Below are 27,130 nucleotides of genomic sequence, written 5' to 3'. Positions count from 1 at the left end.
TTTGCACATGTTTTACCTTTTAAAAAATTAGAGAAGTAATCTTATAAATATCACTTTTACTGACTTGCATTCCATTGTGTTTTTGTGAGTGGAAGAGAAAGCAGCACTGTTGTATCTAGTGTGCCAGAAATAACACACCATCTTCAGTGCCTATGAGAATATTTTGTGACTCTGAACCTCATCCATTTTGTATGTGCTCAGTAAAATTTGAGATTCTCTTGAGTTGAAATATTACAGTCATGTTTTTTAATCCATATTGCTTTAGCTTAAGATCTCACTAAATCACTCTTGCCAGAGATCTTTTTCCTAATTGAGATATATTTGACATAAAACTATGTAATTTAAGGTGTATAACATGTTGACTTGATACATTTATATTATAATATGATTGCCATTGTAGCAGTAATTGCATCTCTGTCACATTAATTTGTCTTTTTAGTGGTTGGAGTAATTAGGTTTATTAGTCTCTCAGCAAGTTTGAGGGTTATAATACAAAATTGTTGTCTGTATTCACTGTACTGTACATTAGATCACTAGGACTTATTTACTACTCATTGCAAGTCTGTACTCTTAAATAATATCTGTCCTATTCCCCTAACCCTCCTGCCCTGTAAACTACCAATTTTACTTTGTTTCTATGAGTTTGTTATTAGATTGTACATAGGAGAGATCAGTTCAGTTCAGTCGCTCAGTCGTGTCTGACTCTTTGTGATCCCATGGACTGCACCACGCCAGGCTCCCCTGTCCATCACCAACTCCAAGAGCTTGCTCAGACTTATGTCCATTGAGTTGATGATGCCATCCAACCATCTCATCCTCTGTTGTCCCCTTCTCCTCCCGCCTTCAATCTTTCCCAGCATCAGGGTCTTTTTCAGTGAGTCAGTTCTTTACATCAGGTGGCCAAAGTGTTGGAAGTTTCAGCTTCAGCATCAGTCCTTCCAATGAATATTCAGGACTGATTTCCTTTAGGATTGATTAGTTGGATCTCCTTGCAGTCCAAGGGACTCTCAAGAGTCTTCTCCATCACCACAGTTCAAAAGCATCAATTCTTTGGCATTCAGCTTTCTTTATAGTCCAGCTCTCACATCAATACATTACTACTAGAAAAACCATAGCTTTGACTAGACAGATCTTTGTTGGCAAAGTAATGTCTCTGCTTTTTAATATGTTATCATCTAGGTTGGTCATAGCTTTTCTTCCAAGGAGCAGGCATCTTTTAATTTAATGGCTTCAGTTACCATCTGCAGTGATTCTGGAGCCTAAGAAAAGAAAGTCTCTCACTGTTTTCCATTGTTTCCCATCTATTTGCCATGAAGTGTTGGGACTGGATGCCATGATCTTAGTTTTTTGAATGTTGAGTTTTAAGCCAACTTTTTCACTCTCCTCTTTCACTTTCATCAAGAGGCTCTTTAGTTCTCTTCTTCACTTTCTTCCGTAAGGGGGGGTGTCATCTGCATATCTGAGGTTATTAATATTTCTCCTGCAGTCTTGATTCCAGCTTGTGCTTCATTCAGTCTGGCATTTCACATGATGTATTCTGTATGTAAGTTAAATAAACAGGATGGCAATAGACAGCCTTGACATATTCCTTTCCCAGTTTGCAACTAGTCTGTTGTTCCATGTCTGTTTTTTACTGCTGCATATGAGTAATATCACACAATATTTGTTTTTGTCTCACTTATCTCACTCAGCAGAAAGTCCTCAAGGTCCAAAGATCTCTTTCTAACATCCATATCTGATCATGGTATTTTTCCCAATTAGGTTTGTCCATTGATTCTGCACTGTGGATAAAAGAAACTGTAAACTTCTTTCTTTGCCTGATGTGCTAGGTCATTCATGATCTTGTTCTTGTCTATCTGGTATCTGTCCAGCATCATCTCCAGCAAGGCGTATCTCTGTGCTTTCACGCCTTTGCCCGTGCTCTTCTACCGATCACAAATGCCCTTCCTATAACTTATGGGTGTCAAACTCCTTTCAGGTCTCACCACACACACAGCTGCTCTGTGAAGTAGACTTAGGTTTCATCTACAATGTTCCCACTATATTTTATATTTGCAGTTTTCACAGTGCATTATAATTATTTTAATACCTCATTCTCCTTTTGTATTTTTAGCTCCTTGAAAGCTGGGACTTTGTCCTATCTTTGTATTCCCAGCTTTTAGGATTCCCAGGAATCTAGTACAAAGTATCGGAGAAGGCAATGGCACCCTACTCCAGTACTCTTGCCTGGAAAATCCCATGGATGGAGGAGCCTGGGAGGCTGCAGTCCATGGGGTCGTGAAGAGTCGAACACGACTGAGCGACTTCACTTCCACTTTTCACTTTCATGCACTGGAGAAGGAAATGGCAACCCACTCCAGTGTTCTTGCCTTGAGAATCCCAGGGACGGGGGAGCCTGGTGGGCTGCCGTCTATGGGGTTGCACAGAGTCGGACACGACTGGAGTGACTTAGCAGCAGCAGCAGTACAAAGTAGATGTTTAATAAATATTTGCTGAATAAATTTAGAAGTTTCTCCAAAAATTTTAATTTAACCAGAGCATTTATATATTACATGATGAAATTAAAAATTAAAAATACTTATACGACAGCCTGTGTTTCCTGGAGCAGTTCCAATTTTAAAGAGTCTAGATTCTTGAAGTGTTAATGTAGTTACCAAGACATAATTTTTTGTTGAAAAATATACACATTGAAGCTATATGTTAATTTTTTAATTTTTTACAACTTATTTTTCCATTTGATTTCATATACTTTTTAAAAATTTTCTAATTAAAGTCTTTTTTTCTAGTTCAGATCACTTTCAAAACAATAGATAATGAAAAATTGGCATGAACAACAGAAAAATACCTAAATTTTAGTTCTGTCCTTTTAATGTGCACTTTGGGACAAATAACTGCCTATGTGTATTTATATGAATATTAATAAATAACAATTATTGGAAATTTAGAAATCCTTAGGTATAAGGATTAACTACTGACCAACAAAGGCATTTGCCATCTGCCTCTACTGAGATTCCTGGTGGACTTCCCTGGTGGCTCAGATGGTAAAGCGTCTGCCTACAATGCAGGAGACCTGGGTTCAGTCCCTGGGTCGGGAAGATCCCCTGGAGAAGGAAATGGCAACCCACTCCAGTATTCTTGCCTAGAAAATCCCATGGATGGAAGAGCCTGGTAGGCTACAGTCCATGGGGTCGCAAAGAGTCGGACACAACTGAGTGACTTTCTTTCTTTCTTTAGGTATAAGGATTACCAATAATCTTATCAATAATAAGATTCGGGTTGGTACTGACAGACTGTACTCTCAAAAATATTCTGACTCTAGGATGCTGTGAGAGTAGCTCCCAGTCTTTTTGGACTTCTGTTATTCTGGTGTGATTTCTTTAATATGGAGACCCTGCTTTTACTCCTTGTCCTTCTTCTAACAGTAGATTATTTATTTAACTTTAAATGAATTTTTAAAATAGTTTTGAGAATGTATTAGTACTCTCAGGAAACTGGAGATTTCATAACATATCACATATTCATACATGAAAATGCATTTGTCAAAGACACTATTTGAGAATTCCCAATTAGGACCTGGAGTTGGCTCTAACTTATTACTATCTTTGACTAGTGAGGAAAGTGATATTGGCAAAGTAAAAGTTTGGAGCCAGAAAAGTTAGGTGTAAATCATGATTCGTTGAGTGAATAAATCTCTTTGAGCCTGTTTCCTCATCTGCAAAATGAAATACTAATACCTGCCTGAAATGGTTGTGAAAATTAACGGTTTCTATGATAGTAGTTAGTGCCTACTAAGTAAATTTTTCATAAATTGTAACTCCTACTTGCTTAGTATTAATAAAACCCTGAGAGTAGATAAAAGGGTTTCCTGTTACACTAATTATTGGGTAATTTGTCTTCTTGAGCCGTTGTTAAACTGTTTTCCCAAGGAGATTGGTCTTTGAGATTCTAAAAACAAAAGTGGCTTACAGATGTACACATCAAGAAGCAGAGTCAGGGACTGTTGTCTTCTTGTCCTTCACTACTATCCCCTGACATGCCAGGTAAAGAACAACATAAATTCATTTGCTTCCCCTTTCATTTTATTATGTATAATAATGTTAGTATTTTTTCCTGCCTACATAGGTTCCTGGTTATGTTAAGGAATTCATTTGGCTAGGATCCTTTGATCTAGCCAGAGTTTCTCTCTTTTAAACTTTCTCCACAATCAGATATTTAAATCAGTGTCGTTTTGCAAATAACCTTTTGTGACAAGTAACAAATAACCTTTCTACATTACAAAAAAAGAAAAAAGAGGGAGAGAGAAAGAACAAAGGAGAACGTTTTCAATTCCCTCTGATTCTACAAGCCTGCTTGTGTAAACCCATTTTCCCTCACTGCTTTTTATTCAAGTGTGTCATCAAGAGCTTTCCTTGATCCACCTGCCTCCAGTTATTACTGTCCACTTTACAGCCAAACTTCGTAAAAGATCTGTCCCTTTCATATGTTTTCCGTATAGTCACTATCCAGTAACTAAAATTTGGCTTCATTTACCCCAGAACTGCTTTCACTGCTGATTGCTAAATCCTGTGGCCATGTCTCTTTCCTCTCGGTGAGCAGTGGCTGCTTTCTTGTTCTGGCGCGTGGGTTCTCATTGTGGTGGCTTCTCCTGTTGCGGAGCACGGGCTCTAGGGCACTGGGCTTCATGCATTGTGGCACGTGGGCTCGTTAGTCACAGTGCATGGCTTGTTGCTCTGCGGCATGTGGGATCTTCGTGAATCAAGGATCAACCTGCGTTTCCTGCATTGACAGGCAGTTTCTTTATCACTGAGCTACCAGGGAAGCCCTACTTCTTCCTAAAAACCTCTTTGGTCAGTGTACCATACTGTCCTGTGGCTCTTCTTGCCTCTGCGTCAGTGCTTTTCAGTCTCTTCCTCTTCCTCTGCCTGACTCTTGAATGTTGTTTTCTCCTAAGCCCTTGACACATTTTCTGTAGGATTTAAGACTTCTAAGTGAATATTTGTTGAATGAATGTGTCTATATATTGATAGTTTCTCAAGAGATTTGACTATAACTGAACCTCATTAACTGAAAAAATGTCAGTATGTTACAACATGCACTTCACAGCCACACTTTAGTGCTGTCTCTCTGAGCCATGATTCTCTTAAGCTACTACATGCTTGTAGTGAAAAAAAAACACAAGTCCATTATTCAGCCTTTCTGTCCGTGAGGTTTAGTTAGCTTTTTTAAAGTTCTCTGTATATAAATGGTAATTTTAAAAAGCATGCATTACCCTAAATTTTTATACCAGGTTAACTGTTTACAGAAATTTTATAGCATTGATGTCCATCCTCAATAAAACAGTAATGTTTACTTGAAGTAGCAATTTAACTTAAATACATTCTGCAATATATATTCTGAAGTTTAGGATTAGAAGGGGGGAGAAAATTAATATTTAATGAAATTTTTTCATGCCAGGCTCTGGCCTGTGTGTTTACCTACATTGTATATTTTCATCTTCTAACACTCTGGGAAATAAGTATTCTTAGTCATCTCATAGAGAAAACAAAATTAAGGTTAAGGTAAGTTAAAATAGACTACACTACAGGATATACAGCTACTGAAACTCAGAACCAGGCTTCTCTCAAACTTTAAAGCCTATAGATACCTTGTAAATGATGCAGAAAATATAAACTAGGGATGAATGCTAAATACAGAAATATATTTTGTAAGTACTTGAGTTAACTAAATCCAAGTTGTGCTAAAAGTTGTCTGTGTTGTTTTGTCCCTAGGCAATTATTTGGCAGAAAACTAGAGTATCAGATCATAAAATGGCCCTCATGTCTGTTCTGGGGACTGCTGTTATGGGCAATATGGAATCCTTTCAGTACCACTGTGAAGAATCTCAGGTATACAACAAAGATGTTCTTTAATAATTCTAATTTACCACTGAAGCTGTTTAATTATTTCCTTTTTGTTGGGTTGAGGTAACAAGAAGTGTCTCTTTAAAAATTTTAATGACAAAGGATGTATAAGCTCATATTAAATCTCTTTTCCCTGCCCTACTTCCTGTTTTTATCTCTTCTGTTTATTGTTTTTAAGTATCATGGTTACATTAGTTGTTTAAGTGATTTTCAGTTTAGAATCTTCATCTCTTTGCTTTCCTCAATGAAAGAAACGGAGTTGAGCCCTCTTACCTTTGTTTTCCCTTTCCCACCTTGAGCATGTCTTCCAGCTTTATTTTCCGACCTGTCGGCTCTAGAGAGTCTCTTGAGCCCCTGTAGCACTGGATGAGGCCACTAACACTCCCAGTCTTGCTTGCTCTCTCTCTGTCGTGCCCGCTCCACTCTCATGTCATCTAGCTTCAGAACCTGTGTCTTACGTAACCATCTTTCATTTGAAGATTCATGTTAAAAGTTGAAAACTTGTATGGACCATACATTATTATGACTTCGTTTCTTTTCTATAATTTGTTGCAGTCTCTTGGCTACTAGTTCCCCTCCTATTCTCTTGTATAATATTGAGTTCTTAATAATTATCATTTTATTAGTGTCTTGGATGGAGCTTGTGCTCAATTAATGTATTAAGAATTCTCTCTGCCTTAGAAGGTAGCCATGATCTGACTTGGGTTCTGTTTTTCAGAGCACCCTTAATAGTTGTTTAATAGTTTAGACACTATGCCGCTTTGGACTGGTCCTCTTAGCTGACTTGGGATAGTAAGGGTACTGTCTAAATTTTGCTGGGTTCTCTGTGGTTTCCTAGAACTTTGTTGCCCATGCTGGTAACCCAGGAAGCTTGTGACAGGAGATTCAGATGTGCTACCTATGTTCTGCTTTAGAGAGTCTACCTGTCATAGTTTCGTCTGAAGACCAGCAGCATTAGCATTGCTTGGAAACTTGTTAGTCTGACAGACTGAGTAGGGAACAGAGGTCTTTACTTTGGTAAAGGAGTACAAGAGGAGCTATTAGACAGCAGCATGGAAGTTAGCTGAAATATTTTATCAAGTTTTGAATGTGGTAAGATTAAAAAATTTGAGCATTTAGAGATGAAAGAAATAAAGGCTGTACACCTATATCTTAGCATCACTGGTGTGTGTTGTATAGATGGGAATGAAATTAATCAGATGGGATAGAGAGCAAGAAAAAGGGGTCTGATGAGGAGACTGAGGGAGGCTATCTCCCTTATAGGCTGTAAGCAAAGGGAGAGAAAATCCCACTAAAGAGGAAGTTTCAGAGATGAAGTAGAAAATCCAACAGAGAAGGCTGAACAGTGTCACGCTTCCCAAAGGAGAGAATTCCATTGGTGTCAGGGTCTGCAGAGAGTCAGGTAGACACAGTAGAGCTAAGTGTCTATTGGAGTTGGTCATTGAGGTAGAAGCTAGATGATAGAAGGCTGGAGGTGAAGGGAGGGAGAGAAGGGTTCATAGTTGAAGAGCAATCAGGGGAGTATTCTTTGTTTATATTTTGCCTTTGATTTTCGTTTTGCTTTTTACTTGAGTGATACTTGGGTATAGAATCTTATAAGGCCTATCTTATTTTTTATTTTGTTGCACTGATTTAGTCTCTTACAGAGATTTTTTTTTCCCCACAAACTAGCCTGATTTTCACTTTTTGTAACATTTTATAAGACTTTGCCATTTGATTTTAGTTTTCTGTATAACTTACTATGTGTTCATTCTTAAGGTTATCTATCTTAAACCGTTTTTAAAGCTCAGTATTTGGAAGTAATACTATTTATTCAGTGGCCAACCAAGATGGTGTGGAAGAAAAACACTAGCAATATTACTGATGTTTTCTTCATTTTAATCTTTATTCTTACCTATTCAGGTTTTTTTTTTTTTCCCATCAGCAAGCCTAGTAAGTCTTTCAGAGGCTGAACAGCTCTCCCTGATGCTCAGCAAGTGCTTTAAGAAGGCTCTCATATTACTTGGTAAATTATGCAACCATTTATAAGGGTTGTGAAGTTTTATAGTTAATTAAGTAGTTTCATTTTATAATGGATTATCTTGCTGTATGTATTAACTTTTTTTTTAATTGGCACAGTTTGGCACTGTGACAGTAATGCACTTAGTATTCTAAAGTTGGTAATGCATCCATCTCCTTAAACACTTATTTCCAAGGGCAGGGATAGCCACAGACATAGGTGGCAGCCTACAGCCTGTGTTGGTAGGGAGCCTCATGGTTTCTGCTTAACTAAAAATAGCAAACCCCCTGACACTCTTGCTTTTTTAAACCTAAGCAGAAAATTTCTCACTGTTTCTTAACAGGTGAATAAAACATCTGATTCCAGTTGTTTCAGATAAGAGATTTTATAGGCCTGTATTTTGAATAATTTGATCAAGATCATATTAGTAGTGCAGCCGGAGTTTAAACCATTTCAGTCTGGCTCTTTGCTGTATTCCTAACAGTTCTTTGTATTATCTCTAAAAGTAGGAGCATTTTCCTTGCTTTCTGTTCACTAAATCTCTCTCCCTTCTCACTGGTATTTTTTCTAGGATCCTTCTTCCTACTTTTCATACACTTGTGAAATAGTTCTCTAAACAAAAATGAAGATAAAGTACAACATTGCAATGTGTCAAAGAGTAAGAGATCTTTTTTTCCCTCAGTAATGAAAAACTAGTCAGATTGACTTCATGGCATACTCAAAATAAAGATAGAAACAGCTACTTCTTTACAGAAAATGGTGGCTGAAAAGAAAAGGATGAACAGCCAGAGGAAAGTTACATTATAAGGGAAGAAATTTTTTTGAAAATAGTAGGAAATAGGGTTGAGCAGAGAGCAGCAGTATTTATACTGTATGTCCTATGACAATAAGATATGTATTCATGAAACTTTAATGAATGCCAGTTTTCCCTTAAAATTGCAAGAAGGGAGAGTTAGCTGGGAACACCAATTTAACATGCTTCAGTAATTTAAGTTTAATGCTCATGACATGGTTATCAAGAAGTTTATGGCTGTTTAGACCTTAAAATGAAAATCCATTTGTTAATTTTGTTTATACCTTTAAATGTATATAACCAGATCCATGGACTCCTGTTTACTGTTGACATTGCATATCAATACTATAATTATTTATTACAATTGTAGATTTTTCTAAGTGGATTTCTTCCAAAGCATGATGCAGACCACTCTTGCACAAGTCTTTCAACCCCAGAAAGGAGTTTCATCTTTATAAACAGTCGACCAGTACACCAAAAAGATATATTGAAGGTAATCTTTTTAAGAAAAAAGTAATTTGTCAGCTTCTTATAAGGACTACTTGTAATAATTTGTTCTAAAATAAGGAAAAGGAAAAATAGATGTAGTATGGTGCTTCCCTAGTGGCTCAGATGATTAAGAATCTGCCTGCAATGTAGGAGACCTGGGTTCAATCCCTGGGTTAGGAAGATCCCGTGTAGTAGGGAATGGTTACCCACTCCAGTATTCTTGCCTGGAGAATTCCATGGACGAGGAGCCTGGCAGGCTACAAAGAGTCAGACACAACTGAACAACTAACACTTCACTTTCACTTTTCACCTTACATATGACTCTTCACAACAATTCTGTGGTGAATTATTATCCTTATTTATAGTGAAGAAGGTCTTCTCTTGTGGCTCAGCTGGTAAAGAATCCACCTGCTGTGCGGGAGACCTGGGTTCGATCCCTGGGTTGGGAAGATCCCCTGGAGAAGGGAAAGGCCACCCACTCCAGTATTCTGGCCTAGAGAATTCCATGGACTGTCTAGTCAGTCCTAGGGTTTGCAAAAAGTCAGACATGACTGAGTGACTTTCACTTTTACTTTAATAGTGAAGAAACTGAATGTCAGTGACTACCTTAGACCGCATAGCCAGGAAGTAACAGAATTTGAATTTGAACTCAGGACTTTGAAAACACCCATGACACTATGATCTTTTCCACAAAGTCAGTTGCATTGGATGCATGCTTGCACTTCGTGTTAAGTAAATTCAAAGCCTCTAAATGAGCATTAGTATTTAGATACTACTTTTCCTAATAAGCAGTTACATCCACTCAGTTTCTCAGTTGAATGTGCTTCTTCTGGTGGTATTTTAAGGATAATATTACTTAAATAATGCTATCTTTATAAATACTTTAAAGAATAATAATACTTTAGTGTATTTCTGTCATTTTTTGTCTTCATTACATGTATTTCTAGCTAATCCGACATTATTACAATCTGAAATGTCTAAAGGAATCTACTCGTTTGTATCCCATTTTCTTTCTGAAAATTGACGTTCCAACAGCTGATGTAGATGTGAATTTAACACCTGATAAAAGTCAAGTATTGTTACAGAATAAGGTAACCTTTTTCAGATAATTTTTTGTATTATATTATTTATAAACTTATGCAATCCTAGCCGTTTTCATATGAAAAAGATTTACTTTTCTGTATAGATGTTTTTAATGTTAGTCTCATAATTTCCCCTAATACTTGTTAATTTGTATTTTTAGGAATCTGTTTTAATCGCTCTTGAAAATCTGATGACGACTCGTTATGGATCACTACCTAGTACAAATTCTTATGAAAGTAATAAAACAGATGTTTCCTCAGCTGACATGGTTGTTAGTAAAACAACAGAAACAGATGTGCTTCTTACTAAGATGGAAACATCTGGAAATAATTATCCAAATGTTGATACTTCAGCCATTCCTTTCCAAAATGATGTGCGTAATGATACATCTGGGGAAAACACTAATTATTGTTTAAATCATCAGGTACATATTGGTGGCCATTATGATGATTATTTTAATAGTGAAAATTCTAGCATTGATAAGAATGATGGAAATACATTTAAAGAAATCCCAGAGAATAATTCATCGTGTGAGGACACCCAAGAGGAGAATAGTGAAACTTGTTCTGTGGATTCTGTTGGGCAAGCCCAATCAGAAAATGGCAATAAAGGCCACAGAGATGAGAGTGGAGAAAATGAAGAAGCAGCAGTTCCTGAGAAGTCTTCAGAAATTTGTGTAGATGACTGGAGCAAGGGAAATATACTTAATTCTAGAGGAGAAAACATTGAACCTGTGAAAATTTTAGTGCCTCAAAAAAGTTTAGTGAGTAATGTAAATAGTAATAATAATAATACAAGTCCTGAACAAAAGAATCTCTGTGAAAGTTCCTGTAACAAAAATTCAAATGTGGTAGATAACAAATCTGGACAGCTTATAGCTTATGATTTAATTAGCAATCGAGTAATCAAGAAACCCATGTCAGCAAGCGCCCTTTTTGTTCAAGATCATCGTGCTCAGTTTCTCACAGAAAATTCCAAGACCAGTTTGGAAGATGCAACAGTACAAATTGAAGAACTGTGGAAGACATTGAGTGAAGAGGAAAAACTGAAGTAAGTTTCCAGAGCTTTCATGTGACCTGAATGCTCAGATATTTCCATTCTATATGACTCACTGGGTTGAAAAAGCTTCTTTTTCTTCTTATTTATGGAAAAGCAGAATGGAAAATACCTTGTGGCTTGTCCTAGAGTACTTTTTTGGCATCACTTTTTTGGGGGTTAATTTAGAGATTTTTACTTTCTTTTTTTTCTTTTTGCTTGTTTTTTATTTTGGTATAAAACTACTTTCTGGTTTAAGTTTGTAATTAAAAGTTTTACATTCTTAAGACTACCATTTTCTTCTATTTCTTTTTTATACTAATCTTCCTATTATAGGACTTTTTTAAACTTTTCTATTAGAACAGGGTTTCTTTTTTAAGATCTTGAAAATTCCCTTTTTAAATTGTTCTTTAAAACATGTAACAATACAAAAAGTATAATGTTGCAGATTTAATTTAGTGATCTTAATACTCTTCCTATTCAGTATAACTCAAAAGACTTTCTTCTAAAATCTTTTATTTATTGGCAACTTATAAACTATGGTGGGTTTGGAGGAGTAGGTAAAATAGATGGTTTGATCTCTTATTTAAAAACTACATATTATTTGCCATTTTTAGATGTTCAGCTTTAAAGATACCAAAAATCCAAATAGATCCTACTGTATCTTTAAAAGTTAATCTAAAAAGGTACAGCCTTTTAGAAACGAATACAACCTTAACTAGAGAGTAAGATCCAACACCACCATAGTAGGCCTAAAAACAGCCACCAATTAAGAAAGCGTTAAAGCTCAACAATAAAAATGACACCAATCCCAATAATAAACAACTAACTCCTAGCCCTAATACTGGACTAATCTATTAGAAAATAGAAGTAATGTTAAGAAACACTTTCTCCCTGCATAAGTTTAAGTCAGTATCTGATAATACCCTATTAACAGTAAATAAAAATAACCCAATAATAAATTCAAATGACCTGAATAAATCCAAAAAAATATGATGGTTGTTTCCAGTTGACTGAAGGCACTTGGTATAATCACAGGATATTATGCTTTGAGTGATTTAGCTCACCAGAAAATGAAAGAGTGCAATTATAGTTCCAATCATATATTATTACCTGAGGCATCTCAATACTATGTCAGACATCTGGAAAAACTTTTAAGTGTAACTGGTCATCTGCAGTTTATATTTGGTGATAAACTACATGGATACTTGATGAATTGTTTTTCTTTTTTTATTAGCTTATTCAGTCTTATAAAAACACTATCAATATTAAAGTAATAAAGATCACTATTAACACCAATTGGCAAAACCTTTATAAGTTAACTTCTACCTTTTTGTTTAGTGGGGATGGTGGTTGTGTTTTTTTCTTTCAACATATTTATGTATGATATATATATATATTAATGTGTATCTATAAAAGATAAACATATTCTTTTAATTAATTTATTTAAGCTTTTATTCTGTATGAAGATATAGCCAGTTAGTGAACAATGCTTTGATAGTTTCAGGTGAACAGCAAAGCGATTCAGCCATATATACACATGTATCCCTTCTCTCCCAGACTCCCCTCCCATCCAGGCTGCCACATAACATTGAGTCGAGTTTCATGTACTATACAGTAGGTCCTTGCTGCTTAAGATACTCTTATTTTAAGTAGAGGCGTAATACAATTGTCATCACTTTCTAAAACATGAATTTCTTAATCTTCAGTGTTCAAATTTCTAATTATTTCATAAGTGTCAAATTTTAAAAGTTAAGTCAAGATGCAAATGAAGGTCACACACTATGATGATGATGATGATTATTTTTAGTTTTACCTAAATGACACATTCAGTTTAAAGATCAGAGCATTTAAGTTTTAATACAGCAAGCCCATGAAAATTAAATGACATTGATCAGGAAGTGATGAATTGAGAGTTGTCTAAGACTAGGGGAAAAAAAGCATAGATGTTCCCATTTCTCATGGAAGTAGGTACAGTGTAGCAGCTCAAGGTAGCTATTCCCTTTCAACCTCAAAACAGCAATTATTACCCCAGTCTCAGCGTTGTTTCTCCTTGCAGGCCCCAAGGTATTAAGATACAAGGGTTATCATTAATAGACCTCATCTAAAAATGAACAGGCAGTATTCTGGAATTCAAAGTTTTCTCTGTCTTATTGCCATAAGGTAAACAGAAGAGCATTGTTGAAGACCTCTGAAGCTACACCAGAGTTCAAACCTCAGTTCCTCTCTTTTCTAGCATTATGTAAAAATGTGTGCACAGTATCTTTTGGGTTGTTGGTGAGGATTAAATAAGGTATATTATGTGTTTATTATAAGATAAATGACTAGCACATAGTAAATAATGTTCATGATATTAATCAGAGTTTTTAACCTGTGAAAAGAAGATTTCTCTCTTGTGATTGACATTATTTTTCATTTGCTTATTCAAGATTAAATTTAATTTGGAGGTCAGAAATAGAAACCTGTGGAGAAAATTTAGATTTCTTGGGATCAGAGAGCTTACTACATGTCACAGAAAGCTCTATTAGAATCTTCCAGAGCCAGAGTCTGATGATCATGGCAGACCAGGTTGAAAATCATGATTAGTGAAAAGGTAGAGCAAAAATGTTTAACACTCAAGAATTGCATTAACTACCATTTCTCTTCTAATCTTTATCTATCTTAGAATTCTTTTCCATGGTCTTTAGTTCTACAAGGAGTGCTAAGGAATATGAGAGCAGTCTCCTACAGATAATCAGTCCTTCCATCTATTCTTCCTTTTCTTTTCTTTTTTCTCTTGTTTCCAGTTTTTTTCCCCATCCTTCTTCCTCCCTTTTTTCTTTCTTCCTTCCTTTCCTTTCCTTTCCTCTCCTGTCTTTTCTTTCCTTATTTCTTTCAATTAGGAAATACTTAGGCGTCCCTGGTGGCTCAGACGGTACAGCGTCTGTCTACAATGCAGGAGACCCTGGATTGGGAATATCCCCTGGAGAAGGAAATGGCAGCCCACTCCAGGTCTCTAGCCTGGAAAATCCCATGGATGGAGGAGCGTGGTAGGCGACAGTCCATGGGTCGCAGAGTCGGACACAACTGAGCAACTTCACTTTCAGGAAATACTGAGAATATTCTGTGTACAAGGCCGGTGTACTCTAGCTAATCATTTCAGATAACAGTGATAAATGATAAATAAAACATAATTTTCACTAATAAAAGTACAATCTTAAGGTAACGAGTTATGAAAACACTTAGCAGTTAGGCTTAATCATATCTATAGGACAGGAGATACTTCCTGAATAGAAATTGATCAGGATGGTGTAGAGAATTTTCTGTGTAGCAGGAACAGCACATAAGAATGCCCAGAAGCTGGAAGGAAGACAGTGTTATTGAGGAATGGAAAGATGGGAATGTATTATGGGGGAGTGTGGTAAAGAAGGGCTTCCCTGGTGGCTCAGCCAGTAAAGAATCCATCTGCAATGCAGGAAACATGGGTTCAATCCCTGGGTTGGGAAGATCCCCTGGAGAAGGGAACGGTTAGCAAAAACAAAGATCTGGGATCCAGTCAGGTCAGATCATGGAAGGTTTCAAGAGTTTTGAATAAGACCTACGATCAGGGTTTTCTACCAACAGCTTAAGCTTAGGATAGACTTTACAGTAGAAGGTTCCTACATTTACAATTTTTTCCTTTCTGGATTCCTCTCCCCCACCCAACCCCACCTTGCTTTCATCTCCTTCCTCCTAGTGGATTAGAAAACACTTTGTCCTCCTACTAGTATCTCAGTCAGTTTACTTGAACTTTTGTTTGTAGTAGCCATGAATATATTTCTACTTAGAATAACTAAGAATAATACTGTAATTGGGATAATACTGAAAATGGTAAATAAACTTTGTAATTACATGTAATCTTGAGATAGAGTCACTTGAGTTGGTTAGTGATAAATCAGAATTAGTATTTTTCATTTGTTATTAAATCCCTTAATGACATAAAGTCAAAGATAACATCTGTTTGTACTTAATATTTACTTAAACATTCCTTTGGACATAACTTTTTATATTTCCCAAGGAACTAATTAAATTGACTTCTTGAATAAATCAAAAGATTAGTATCATGTGTGAAAAGTTGCACATTATAGTTATTTACAAATGGTAACCTTCATCTTGAACTCACTCCACTGTGGGAGAAAATTTTGAATTTGAATGTCCCAAAGCTAAAAATATTTATTTATAGTACTAATTGAAGGTAAACTGTATTGAAAACTTTGTGCATTGTAACTTAGACTTTCAGATTCTAAGTGGAAATGGAAGAAAAGAACATTAATTATGAACATGGCCTGCCTAGCCAGCAACTGTAAGAAGCATTTTTCATTTACCTAGTTTACAGTGCAATAAAGCCTTTTTTTTACATTCTTATTCAGCTAGTATTTATTTATTCAACAAATATGTACTGAGTACAAGCTACACAATGTGCATGTCTCTTGTGTTTTAGTCTCACTTTCTACATTTAATACCATTCTCCCAATAGTATTATTTTTATTTTCTAATACATACCTATTCAAATTTCTCCTTTAAAATGTATGTATATTACCTACAATATAACTCAACCAGTTTTTTAAGAGTTTCTAAAGCTCAGAATTACATTCTCTAGTCTTCATTTAAAAATTCATTTAAAAATCTTTTTAGCAAGGTTGGTTAAATATTTACCAATCTTGAATCAACTATGTGCCCCATTCATTATAAGATAGGTGTTTCTTAATAGAAAATAATGATACCATATATTTACTATCATTTACTAGGTTCCAGTAAATGATAGGCTTCCCTGGTGGTTCAGACGAAAAAGCCTCTGCCTGCAATGCGGGAGACCTGGGTTCTATCCCTGGGTTGGGAAGATCCCCTGGAGAAGGAAATGGCACCCCACTCCACTACTCCTGCCTGGGAAATCCCATGGATGGAGGAGCCTGGTAGGCTACAGTCCATGGGGTCGCAAAGAGTCAGACATGACTAAGCGAATTCACTTCACTTCACTTCATTTCACTAGGTTCCAGGAACTATTCTAATTACCTAAAACATTTTAACTCATTTTATTCCTCACATCAAAGTTATAAAGTACTTAAGATGTATATTATCTAGATATTACAGATGAGCCTACTGAAACACAGGAAAGTTAATTCATTGTGTAGAGCTGCTAAATGCAAAGACAAGCCAGGCAGTCTGTCTCTAAGGTCTCTGCTCTCAGCCAGTACAATTTGCTGAATACAGATAGTGGTTTTTAGTTCTAGATTTGTATTAGAATCACCCATGGAGCTCTCTAAAACCACTACTGCCCAAACTCAGCCTAAGTATGGAGAATTGTAAACTCTTGAGAGTGAGACCAGTAGAAAAGGGATGATATAACCGGAGAAGGCAATGGCAGCCCACTCCAGTGTTGTTGCCTGGAGAATCCCAGGGACGGCGGAGCCTGGTGGGCTGCCGTCTATGGGGTCGCACAGAGTCGGACACGACTGAAGCAACTTAGCAGCAGCAGCAGCATAACCACTATACAAGACTCTTTTTGGCGCTAGAAGTTAATTTTATCCCTGTTATTATTAATCAAAATACAAAAGACCTTTTAACTTTTTCATTTCAGTCAGTTCAGTTCAGTCTCTCAGTCGTGTCCGACTCTTTGCCACCCCATAAATCGCAGCACACGAGGCCTCCCTGTCCATCACCAACTCCCGGAGCTCACTCAGACTCACGTCCATCAAGTCAGTCATGCCATCCAGCCATCTCATCCTCTGTGATCCCCTTCTCCTCCTGCCCCCAATCCCTCCCAGTGTCAGAGTCTTTTCCAATGAGTCAACTCTTTGCATGAGGTGGCCAAAGTACTGGAGTTTCAGCTTTAGCATCATTCCTTCCAAAGAAATCCCAGGGCTGATCTCCTTCAGAATGGACTGGTTCGATCTCCTTGCAGTCCAAGGGACTCTCAAGAGTTCTCCAACACCACAGTTCAAAAGCATCAATTCTTCGGCGCTCAGCCTTCTTCACAGTCCAACTCTCACATCCATACATGACCACTGGAGAAACCATAGCCTTGACTAGGCGGACCTTTGTTGGCAAAGTAATGTCTCTGCTTTTCAATGTGCTATCTAAGTTGGTCATAACTTTTCTTCCAAGGAGTAAGCGTCTTTTAACTTCATGGCTGCAGTCACCATCTGCCATGATTTTGGAGCCCCAAAAAATAAAGTCTGACACTGTTTGCCATGAAGTGATGGGACCAGATGCCATGATCTTCATTTTCTGAATGTTGAGTTTTAAGCCAACTTTTTCACTCTCCTCTTTCACCTTCATCAATAGGCTTTTTAGTTTTTAACCCAGTATAATTTTAAAAGGTCCAAACTGACCTTTGTGTTCAGTTTATTTGAACTTATTTTTTTTTATTGCTAACTCTAAAATGAGAAATAGTAACTGAAGAAATTAACATTTAGCTATAAAACTAAATTATAAATTTAATCATAGAATGTTTATTTTGAGCGTTACTTTTAGACTGACCTTGATTTTATTAGTATATAATTACTAGGGTTTCCATAGTGGCTCAGTGGTAAAGAATCGTCCTGCACAATGCGGGAGAAGTGGCTTTGATTCCTGGGCCGGGAAGAGCCCCAGGAGAAGGAAATGGCAACCCACTCCACTGTTCTTGCCTGGGAAATCCTGTGTTCAGAGGAGCCTGGCAGGCTAGTCCGTGGGGTTGCAAGAGTAGGACATGACTTAGTGACTAAACAACAATATAATTACTAAATGTATCTAAGTTTTGTTGTCCTCAGAGCGTCATTTCTTCTATGTTGATGTTACACCACATATTTAAGGAATTCTTCAGATCTGAAATTGACTCCTTACTGTTTTATTTAATTCTTTGCTTTTTTTTTTTTTTTTTCCTTTTTAGTTTCCTGTCCCTTAAATGGTTTTTAAAACTGGGTAAAATTTAGCTGCTGAGAAGTGCATAGATCTGAACTGTATGTAGATAGTTCAGTGCATTTTCACCTGTGCACACCGCTGAAACCACCACCACAAACAAAATACAGAACATCTCCTTCAGCCCAGAAGGTTCTTGAATGTCACCTACAAGCCAGTTACCACTTGCAGCCACTATTTTGATTTCCGTCACATTAGTTTGGTTTTGCCAGTACTTGAACTTATATATAAAATTATAATGATACGTACTCCTTTGTGTCCAGCTTCCCCCAAGAAAATGTTTTTGAGGTTTTCATTCAGGTTTGTTGAATGTATCCATATACTTTATTCTTTTTAATCCATAAATAGTACTCAGTTGTGTAAGTGTACCACAATTTGTCTTCTCAGTCTCCACCTGATGAAAATTTTTTTCTTTCCAGATTCTGGATATTATGAATTAAGTTGTGTTGTTTAGTTTCCAAATACTTTGAGTTTTTCTAAATATCGTATTGCTGTGCTGCGTGTGCTGAGTGCTTAGTCATGTCTTACTCTCTGTGACCTCTTGGACAGTAGCCTGCCAGGCTCCTCCATCTGTGGGATTTTCCAGGCAAGAGTACTGGAGTGAGTTGCCATTTCCTACCTAAGGGGATCTTCCCGACCCAGGAATTGAACCTGCGTCTTTTTTGTCTCCTGCATTGGCAGGCAGATTTGTTACCACTGTGCCACCTGGGAAGCCCACTAATCTCTAATTAATTTTACCATGGACAGGTAAAATGCTGTTAGATTTAAATCTTCTGAAATTTATTGAGAATCAAGCCCAGCAGCATATTTTGAAGAATGGACATCTAAAATGAATCTGAATTCTATAGTTAGATGTAGTGTGCTAAAGTGACAATTAAGTCAAGATAGTTGGTTCAGTTCAGTTCAGTCGCTCAGTCATGTCTGACGCTTTGCGACCCCATGAATAGCAGCACACCAGGCCTCCCTGTCCATCACCAACTCCCGGAGTTCACCCAAACTCATGAGCATCGAGTCAGTGATGCTATCCAGCCATCTCATCCTCTGTCGTCCCCTTCTCCTCCTGCCCCCAATCCCTCCCAGCATCAGGGTCTTTTCCAATGAGTCAACTCTTTGCATGAGGTGGCCAAAGTATTGGAGTTTCAGCTTCATCATCAGTCCTTCCATCCTTCCAGTGAACACCCAGGACTGGTCTCCTTTAGGATGGACTGGTTGGATCTCCTTGCAGTCCGAGGGACTCTCAAGAGTCTTCTCTAGCACCACAGTTCAAAAGCATCAACTCTTCGGTGCTCAGCTTTCTTCACAGTCCAACTCTCACAGCCATACATGACCACTGGAAAAACCATAGCCTTGACTAGATGGACCTTTGTTGGCAAAGTAATATCTCTGCTTTTTAATATGCTACCTACGTTAGTCATATCTTTCCTTCCAAGGAGTAAGCGCCTTTTAATTTCATGGCTGCAGTCACCATCTGCGGTGATTTTGGAGCCCCCAAAAATAAGTCTGACACTGTTTCCCTATCTATTTCCCATGAAATGATGGGACCAGATGCCATGATCTTCGTTTTCTGAATGGTGAGCTTTAAGCCAACTTTTTCACTCTCCTCTTTCACTTTCATCAAGAGGCTTTTTAGTTCCTCTTCACTTTCTGCCATAAAGGTGGGTCATCTGCATATCTGAGGTTATTGAGATTTCTCCTGGCAGTCTTGATTCCAGCTTGTGCTTCTTCCAGCCCAGTGTTTCTCATGATGTACTCTGCATAGAAGTTAAATAAGCAGGGTGACAATATATAGCCTTGACGTACTCCTTTTCGTATTTGGAACCAGTCTGTTGTTCCATGTCCAGTTCTAACTGTTGCTTCCTGACTTGCATACAGGTTTCTGTCTTTAGTTGTAGAAAATCTCTGCTGGTCTTTAGTTCATTCTAATTGATAATTACTGTGTGTGTGTGTGTATTAGTTGTGTCTGACTCAGTTGTGTCTGACTCTTTGCAACCCCATGGATTATACTTGTAATTTTGTTGTGCCTATGGTAGGTGATCTTCTGGAGGAGGGCATGGCAACCCACTCCAGTATATCTTGCCTGGAGAATCCCATGGACAGAGGAGCTTGGTGGGCTACAGTCCATAGGATGACAATCAGACATGACTAAAGTGACTTAGCACACATGTATGGGAGGAGATAAGCTCAGGATCTTCCTACTCTACTTTGTTGGCCACACCTTTGCATCTCTGAATTTTGCTTTTCAAATTCTGATGGTCTATGACATTCAAATACAATAGTCTGTGTAACGTAGTAATTGATACAGCTTTGTTTTGGTCTACCAGTTTTCCTGTTCCTTCTCAGTTTTGTTTCTCTATTCCTCCTTGTTTTGGGGCAGAGACAGACTCTTTAGGGTTACATGAATATAATTTCATATTTAATTTTAAATTTCTTTATTGGCTTTGCCAGATTTTTTGCTTTGGGGAGTATATTATACATCCTTAATTTATCATAATCTACCTGAGTCTAGCCATGGCTTTGACTGTGTAGACCTTTGTCAGCAATGTGATGTCACTTCTTTTTAATACACTGAGTAGGTTTGTCATAGCTTTTCTTCCAAGGGACAAGCGTCTTTGGATTTCTTAGCTGCAGTCACTGTCTGCAGTGATTTTGGAGCCCAAGAGAATAAAATCTGGCACTGTTTCCACTTTTTTGCCATATGTTTGCCATGAAGTGATGGGACAGGATGCCATGATCTTCGTTTTTTTGAACATTGACTTTTTAAGCTTTTTCACTCTCATCTGTCATCCTCATCAAGAGGCTCGATAGTTTCTCTTCACATTTTGCCGTATGGGTGGTGTCATCTGCGTATCTGAGGTTTTTGGTATTTCTTCTGGCAGTCTTGATTCCTAAAATGTCGATGTTTACTCTTGCTATCTCCTGCTTGTGAAAGTCTCTCAGTAATGTGTGACTCTTTATGACCCCATGGACTATACGGTCAGTGAAATTCTCCAGGCCAGAATACTGGAGTGGCTAGCCTTTCCCTTAATGCAGGGGATCTTCCCAACCCAGGGATCGAACCCAGGTCCCCCACATTGCAGGCGGATTCTTTACCAGCTGAGCTACCAGGGAAGCCCTAGTTGACCACGTGCAATTTACCCTGATTCATTGACCTAACATTCCAAATACCTATTCAATCTTTACAGCATCAGAGTTTACTTTCACCAACAGACAAATCTACAGTGGAGCATCGTTTCTGCTTTGGTCCAGCCTCTCTATTCTTTCTGAAACTATTTCTTCCCTCTTCTGAAGTAGCATATTAGACACCTACTGACCTGGAGGGCTCATCATCCCGTGTTACATCTTTTTGCATTTTCATACTGTTCATGGGGTTCTCGAGGCAAGAATACTGAAGTGGTTTGCCATTCCCTTCTCCAGTGAACCATGTTTTGTCATAACTCTCTACTGTGACTCGTCTATCAAAAACCTATTAAAAATTTCTGTTTGAAATTCAAACATCTATGTCATCTTGAAAATGGTTTTTACTGGTCATTTTTTATCTTTCCCATAACTCACATTGTCCTGTTTTATTGCTTGAGTGTTATCTTTTGCTTGTGTAATGGACATTTTTGATGCTATGTTGCAGAAACCCTGGGTTCTATTATCTTCTGAAAAGTATTGGGTTTTGTTCTACCACACAGTTAAGTTACTGACAGGTCCCCTGGAGCTTGGGGAGGCTTTGGTTTATACTTCCTTTAGGCAAAGACTTTAAATTTTGCTATTAGTCTTAGGGCAACTTCCTGAGTTCTATAATATAGTTGTGTGTTTTTTCCCTAAGAAGTAGCCCTTCTCCAATTTTAATTGAAAGCACAAACTGTTTTCCGAGTCATCTAATTATGTGAAACTTAAGCTCCAAATTCTTCTTTCTTTTGCAGCAGGCAGCTATTGAAATCTGTTTATTTCATTTAGAGTCTAGTGTTTACTTTCCTCTAGATTCTCACACGTAGGATTTTCTGAGATTTTCTTCCTCAATTTCCAGTTGTTTTCGAAGCAGGGGGTTCTATGCTCTGATGACTCAGTCTGTTGTGAGTTCAGCTTTCTGACTGAGGTCTTGCTATTCTCCCATAATGCTGGGGACTGCATCTGGTTAAAAGTGGTATAAATGTGGATCTCTTCAAGGGTTGAATCCATTCCAAATTCTCTTGCTTTTCAGTACTCTTCAGTGCCTGTATTAGTCGATTTCTTAATTTTGTTCTCAGCTTATCATGGTTATTATATATGGGTGGGTTAGTGCAATATGAGCCCCTTTGCATTACTGTGCCTGGAATGCCACCTCTTTTTTTTTATAACATTTACTTAAGATGGTTAATATATTTCTCATTATGACTTTATTAGATCACTTTTATATTTATTCATAGATATGAAGAGAAAGCTGCTAAAGACTTGGAAAGATACAATAAGCAAATAAAGAGAGCCATCGAACAAGAGTCACAAGTATCATTAAAAGATGGGAAAAAAAGGATGAAACCCACCAGCGTGTGGAATTTGGCACAGAAGCAGAAGTTGAAAACCTCGCTATCTAATCAGCCAAAACTTGATGAGCTCTTTCAGGCCCAAATGGAAAAAAAAAAGAACCAAAACATTAAAATAGTTCAGATCCCCTTCTCTATGGAAAACTTAAAAAAGAATTTTGATACACAGAAGAATTTTGACTTAGAAGAAAAGGACGAATTTTGCTTGGTCCACAATCTCAAGTTTCCTGATGCATGGTTGATTACATCCAAAACAGAAATAATGTTGTTAAATCCATATAGAGTGGAAGAAGCTCTGCTATTTAAAAGACTTCTTGAGAATCACAAACTTCCTGCAGAGCCACTGGAAAAACCAATTATATTAACAGAGAGGTATGGTGAAGTAATATTTTTTTTTTTACCCTTAAAAACATTTACTAATTGAAATTGAAGGTGAAAAGTTGAATTTCCTAGTATGGAAAAGTGGTATTTATTTAAAGAAATTGTATAATTTGATTTCTAATATTTAGTAGAATTAATTGCTTTTAAATAATTTTAGAATATTCTAGATAGTTTACTTCTGAACTTAATAAATAGTAAGCTCAGTCCCCCACCACCCGTACATTAGTAACTTCCCCAGGGTAATTCTGACATTGGATTGCCATGGCACTTCTTGTGTAGTCTTTGTTTTAACATTTCAAACATATACCAACATAGAATTATACAATGCTTGCCTTTATCAGTAGTTATCAAGGTTTTCCCACATTTCCTCTCTCTGTCCTTGGTATTTATATATGCACATGTATGTTTTTCCTTTTGGTAAAGGATTTAGAATGATTCCCACCTAAAAGAGTTTTCAGCGTATCGCTAAAGTGGCCATTTTCTTACGTAGCTACAAAGCCTTTTTTCATACCCTGCTGCTGCTAAGTCCCTTCAGTCGTGTCCGAATCTGTGTGACCCCATAGACGGCAGCCCACCAGGCTCCCCCGTCCCTGGGATTCTCCAGGCAAGAATTGTGTTCTCTCTACACAATACTAATTCATTGGGATTGTCTCTCATTGTGTCAGAATGTATTTTTGTATATTTTGGATTATGAAGTTTAATTTACATCTAACCCAGGTCCAGCCACTACATTTTATGTATTTTAAATGTTTTCTAATATCATACCATTAACTTATTGTGGATACTTAGTCACGTATTTGTTAGACTATCCCATTGTCTCTATTTGACTGTCTTGTTTCCTCGTGGTGATGTTTAACTTGTTTTTCCCTCTCCCATTTTTAAATGGATATTAGTTCAGGAGGATTGAATAGATTTAGATTATACTTTGTGGTAAGACTGCTTAATAGGTTATGCTATGTGCTTCATATTTCATCACATCAAAAGGCACTCATCACTGGGTTCAGGGAAGCCTGGCGTGCTGCAGTCCGTGGGGTCACAGAGTCAGAAACGACTGAGCGACTGAACTGAAATGAGCTACTGACAACCTGACATTCCACCTTAAAGTTCCCGGTTAACTTTTCCATAATGGTTTTATCCATAGATGATTATTGCCTGCACTAAAATAGATTATAAAATGGAGTATTTCCTGTTCATATCGTACATGAGCAAATTGTTTTCTCTTCAATAGCTATTAACTAAAATACTAACATTTCACATTTTTATACTTAATATTTCTTTTTTTAGCCTTGCATAGGTAGAAGAAGTTATGATAAAGGAGGTAACCTAAAATTTAAAAGATGTGAGTTTGTTTTGTAGGACAAAGTTCTGTATCAGAACATACAGAAATAAATCAAAACTCATTTTAAAAATGTATTCAAACCCTTGTGTTACAGACACTTCCTCCAGAAAGAAAAACAGGGCTAGAAACAGAAAAACATCTGATAAAGCTGTCTTTGAGTATAAAATTTCAAATACACTCTAGCAGTTTTTAACAGAGAGAAAAGTACTGTCAAATTTTTTAACTTTTAATTAAACCTAAGGTTGTATTAATTTTTTAAAATTCTTCCCTTGACAATTTCCTGAGCCAGTGTAAAGAGAATACTGCAGTAGTAATAACAGTAACTAAAATCCAGTTACCTTCACAGTATTCTCTTTACACTGGCTTAGGAAGTTGTAAAAGGAAGAATTTAAAAGAATTAATACACCCTTAGGTTTAAACAGTTAAAAATTTGACAGTACTTTTCTCTCTCTTCCCTTTAAAAGAGCTAGAGTGTATTTCAAATTTTATACTCGATTGTTATTCTAAATGATGTTTGTAAATTTTCATTTCTATCAAAAATCTTTTTGTGCTTGTATGAATTACAGGTTTTTAAAAATATTTTTCTTTGATATTCTATTATAATAAAATTATTAAAATATATGACATAGATTAAAAATTACATTAAAATTATTATTTGGGTCCATACAGCCTGAGAATAATCTTTCTTATTTGAATAGCAGCAAAGCTTCATTCAAAATTCTTTTCCCTTTTCTTCTGAAATGTGACATCCCCATCATAAGTTTTTAAAAACTGAGTCATAAATAGGATAATTATGTGTTGGACTGCTTTTGCATCAGATTTCTAATGCAGGTTGTATAGTTTATCTCTCAACAGAATAGAGATCTATAAAATACAAAGTAAGAGCTCAATAATAATAACAAAAGTGGCTAATATTTACCACGCTCTTACTGTATGATAGGAACTTCACTAAGGTTTTTGCTTTCATGATCTTACCTTCACAATAACCTAATGAGAGGTATCCACATTTTAATAAGGAAACAAGTACAGAAACGTCAAGTAACTTACCAAGGTTCACACAGTCAGTATGTAAGTGGTGTATGTAAGATTCCAGTCTTGACAGTAACTCTGGATCCTGCACCACTGCTTTCTTCACTGTACCATCATCACCACCACTGCCGGCTCTCAGATTGATCTTCTGAATATTGGGTTGCACCAGACAGAGCACCTCTGCTATATAGCCCAAGTTCTCCTCTCTGTGGTATCTGCTCTCCTCAACCTTTCAGAGATGATAAGCAAAGACATTATCCATTTACTTTCTCAAGGAGTTCAGGATTTTAATGAACAAGTAGCAGCGTATCATCCTGCACCAGATAGAATGTAGAATAGTGCCTTACACACCTACCATATGGTGGGTGTCAAGAGACGCATTATTGTGAATAACATGAAGCACCCTGAGCAGGCCTAAAACCAACATGAAAGGTAAATTTCTGCCCTAGATAATCTTTCACCACCTCAAAATTTTGTTTAATGCTTTTACCACTCAGAACCATGTCATAGGCCACCTTTGGCAAACGTATCATGCCTGTAGTATACAGGAGAAATCTCTCCGGAGTCCTGAATTATTAAATTTTTAAGTTCCTAGGAGAAAAGGTTACATGCTTATCTTCTTATTGAAGAAGCCTTGACTAATGACAGAATATTATGCAAGGTGGACTGCATCAATAACTTGACAGTGTATTGTGTCATGGCATTATTTATAAATAAAGTTTTCATTTGTAGTATATCAAAAGCACTTTTTAAATTTCACATTTAGTTTGTAAAGTTGTAGAAGATAGAAACTGCTTTTGTCTATTCTTCCTTTCTGTACACTGTATGTGGTAGGTCTATGAAGTATTAAGCAAATGGAAAAGCAGTAGAGTTTCTCACAGGGCTCCTTCCACTGTTGTATTTTGGTTACTGATAATAACATTTTTTAAAGGGCCTTCAGATTAACTTTTGTCCATAAATTCTCATATTTTACTTTAAATATTTAAGAAGTTAAAGGGCCATAATTTCTTTTTCAGTCTTTTTAATGGATCCCATTATTTAGAGATTTTACATAAAATGACAGCAGATGACCAAAGGTACAGTGGATCAGTTTACCTGTCCGATCCTCGTCTTACAGCAAATGGTTTCAAGATAAAATTGATACCAGGTATGATACTGTGGTTTAATATTTCCTGAGTTGGAAAAATAAATCTTGTTCCAAAAGTTACTTTTGGGTTTCATAATTTACAGATATGATGATATGTTTTTGTCTCACCACAAGTATGATGTCAGCTGTATAAAAACAGTGTATTTCCAAAAGGTCACTTCTGCCTGAAACAAGCAAGTTTGGCATCTCTTTCAGTCCATTGCTTTGTGTTTAGCATTTCCATAACTAACAACTATAATTTTTGCCATCCTTTGTCACAACATGCATACTGCCTGCTGTGTCTAACTAAATTATTAAATACTCCTTAGCTGATGAAGCAGAAATAAACATGTAGAATATTGGAATCAGCTAACAAAATTGGACATCTCTTTTTCTTTTCTAAAATGATTTACTTGTTTTCCCAAGGAGGTGTCTTAACATCAACAGTCTTACTGTTTGGAAAGTGAATGATTTGCTTCCATGGCTTTGCTATCAGTTCAGTTCAGTTCAGTTGCTGAGTTGTCTCCGAC

The 27,130-nt window shown here is 36.8% G+C and overlaps 1 protein-coding gene across 6 annotated transcripts in view; it reads left to right on the top strand.

Annotated features, from left to right (window-relative positions):
* PMS1 (PMS1 homolog 1, mismatch repair system component) overlaps window positions 1-27,130 on the top strand; it is a 118,068-nt gene that overhangs the window by 85,662 nt on the left and 5,276 nt on the right. For 4 of the 6 annotated variants that reach the window (XM_044932534.1, XM_025273423.2, XM_044932533.1 and 1 more), the window contains exons 6-11: window positions 5,769-5,885; window positions 9,063-9,185; window positions 10,129-10,272; window positions 10,425-11,314; window positions 22,612-23,097; window positions 26,491-26,621. In XM_044932534.1, coding sequence (XP_044788469.1) covers window positions 5,769-5,885; window positions 9,063-9,185; window positions 10,129-10,272; window positions 10,425-11,314; window positions 22,612-23,097; window positions 26,491-26,621 — 1,891 coding nt within the window. The remainder of the gene's footprint in view (window positions 1-5,768; window positions 5,886-9,062; window positions 9,186-10,128; window positions 10,273-10,424; window positions 11,315-22,611; window positions 23,098-26,490; window positions 26,622-27,130) is intronic. The other 2 variants (XM_044932542.1, XM_025273436.2) reach the window with 2 other exon arrangements.

Source organism: Bubalus bubalis, chromosome 2 (genome assembly GCF_019923935.1).
Source record: "Bubalus bubalis isolate 160015118507 breed Murrah chromosome 2, NDDB_SH_1, whole genome shotgun sequence".
NCBI classification, from domain to species: domain Eukaryota; kingdom Metazoa; phylum Chordata; class Mammalia; order Artiodactyla; family Bovidae; genus Bubalus; species Bubalus bubalis.
The sequence above is the reverse complement of the archived record's forward strand: the minus strand, read 5'-3'. Positions and strand labels throughout refer to the sequence as shown.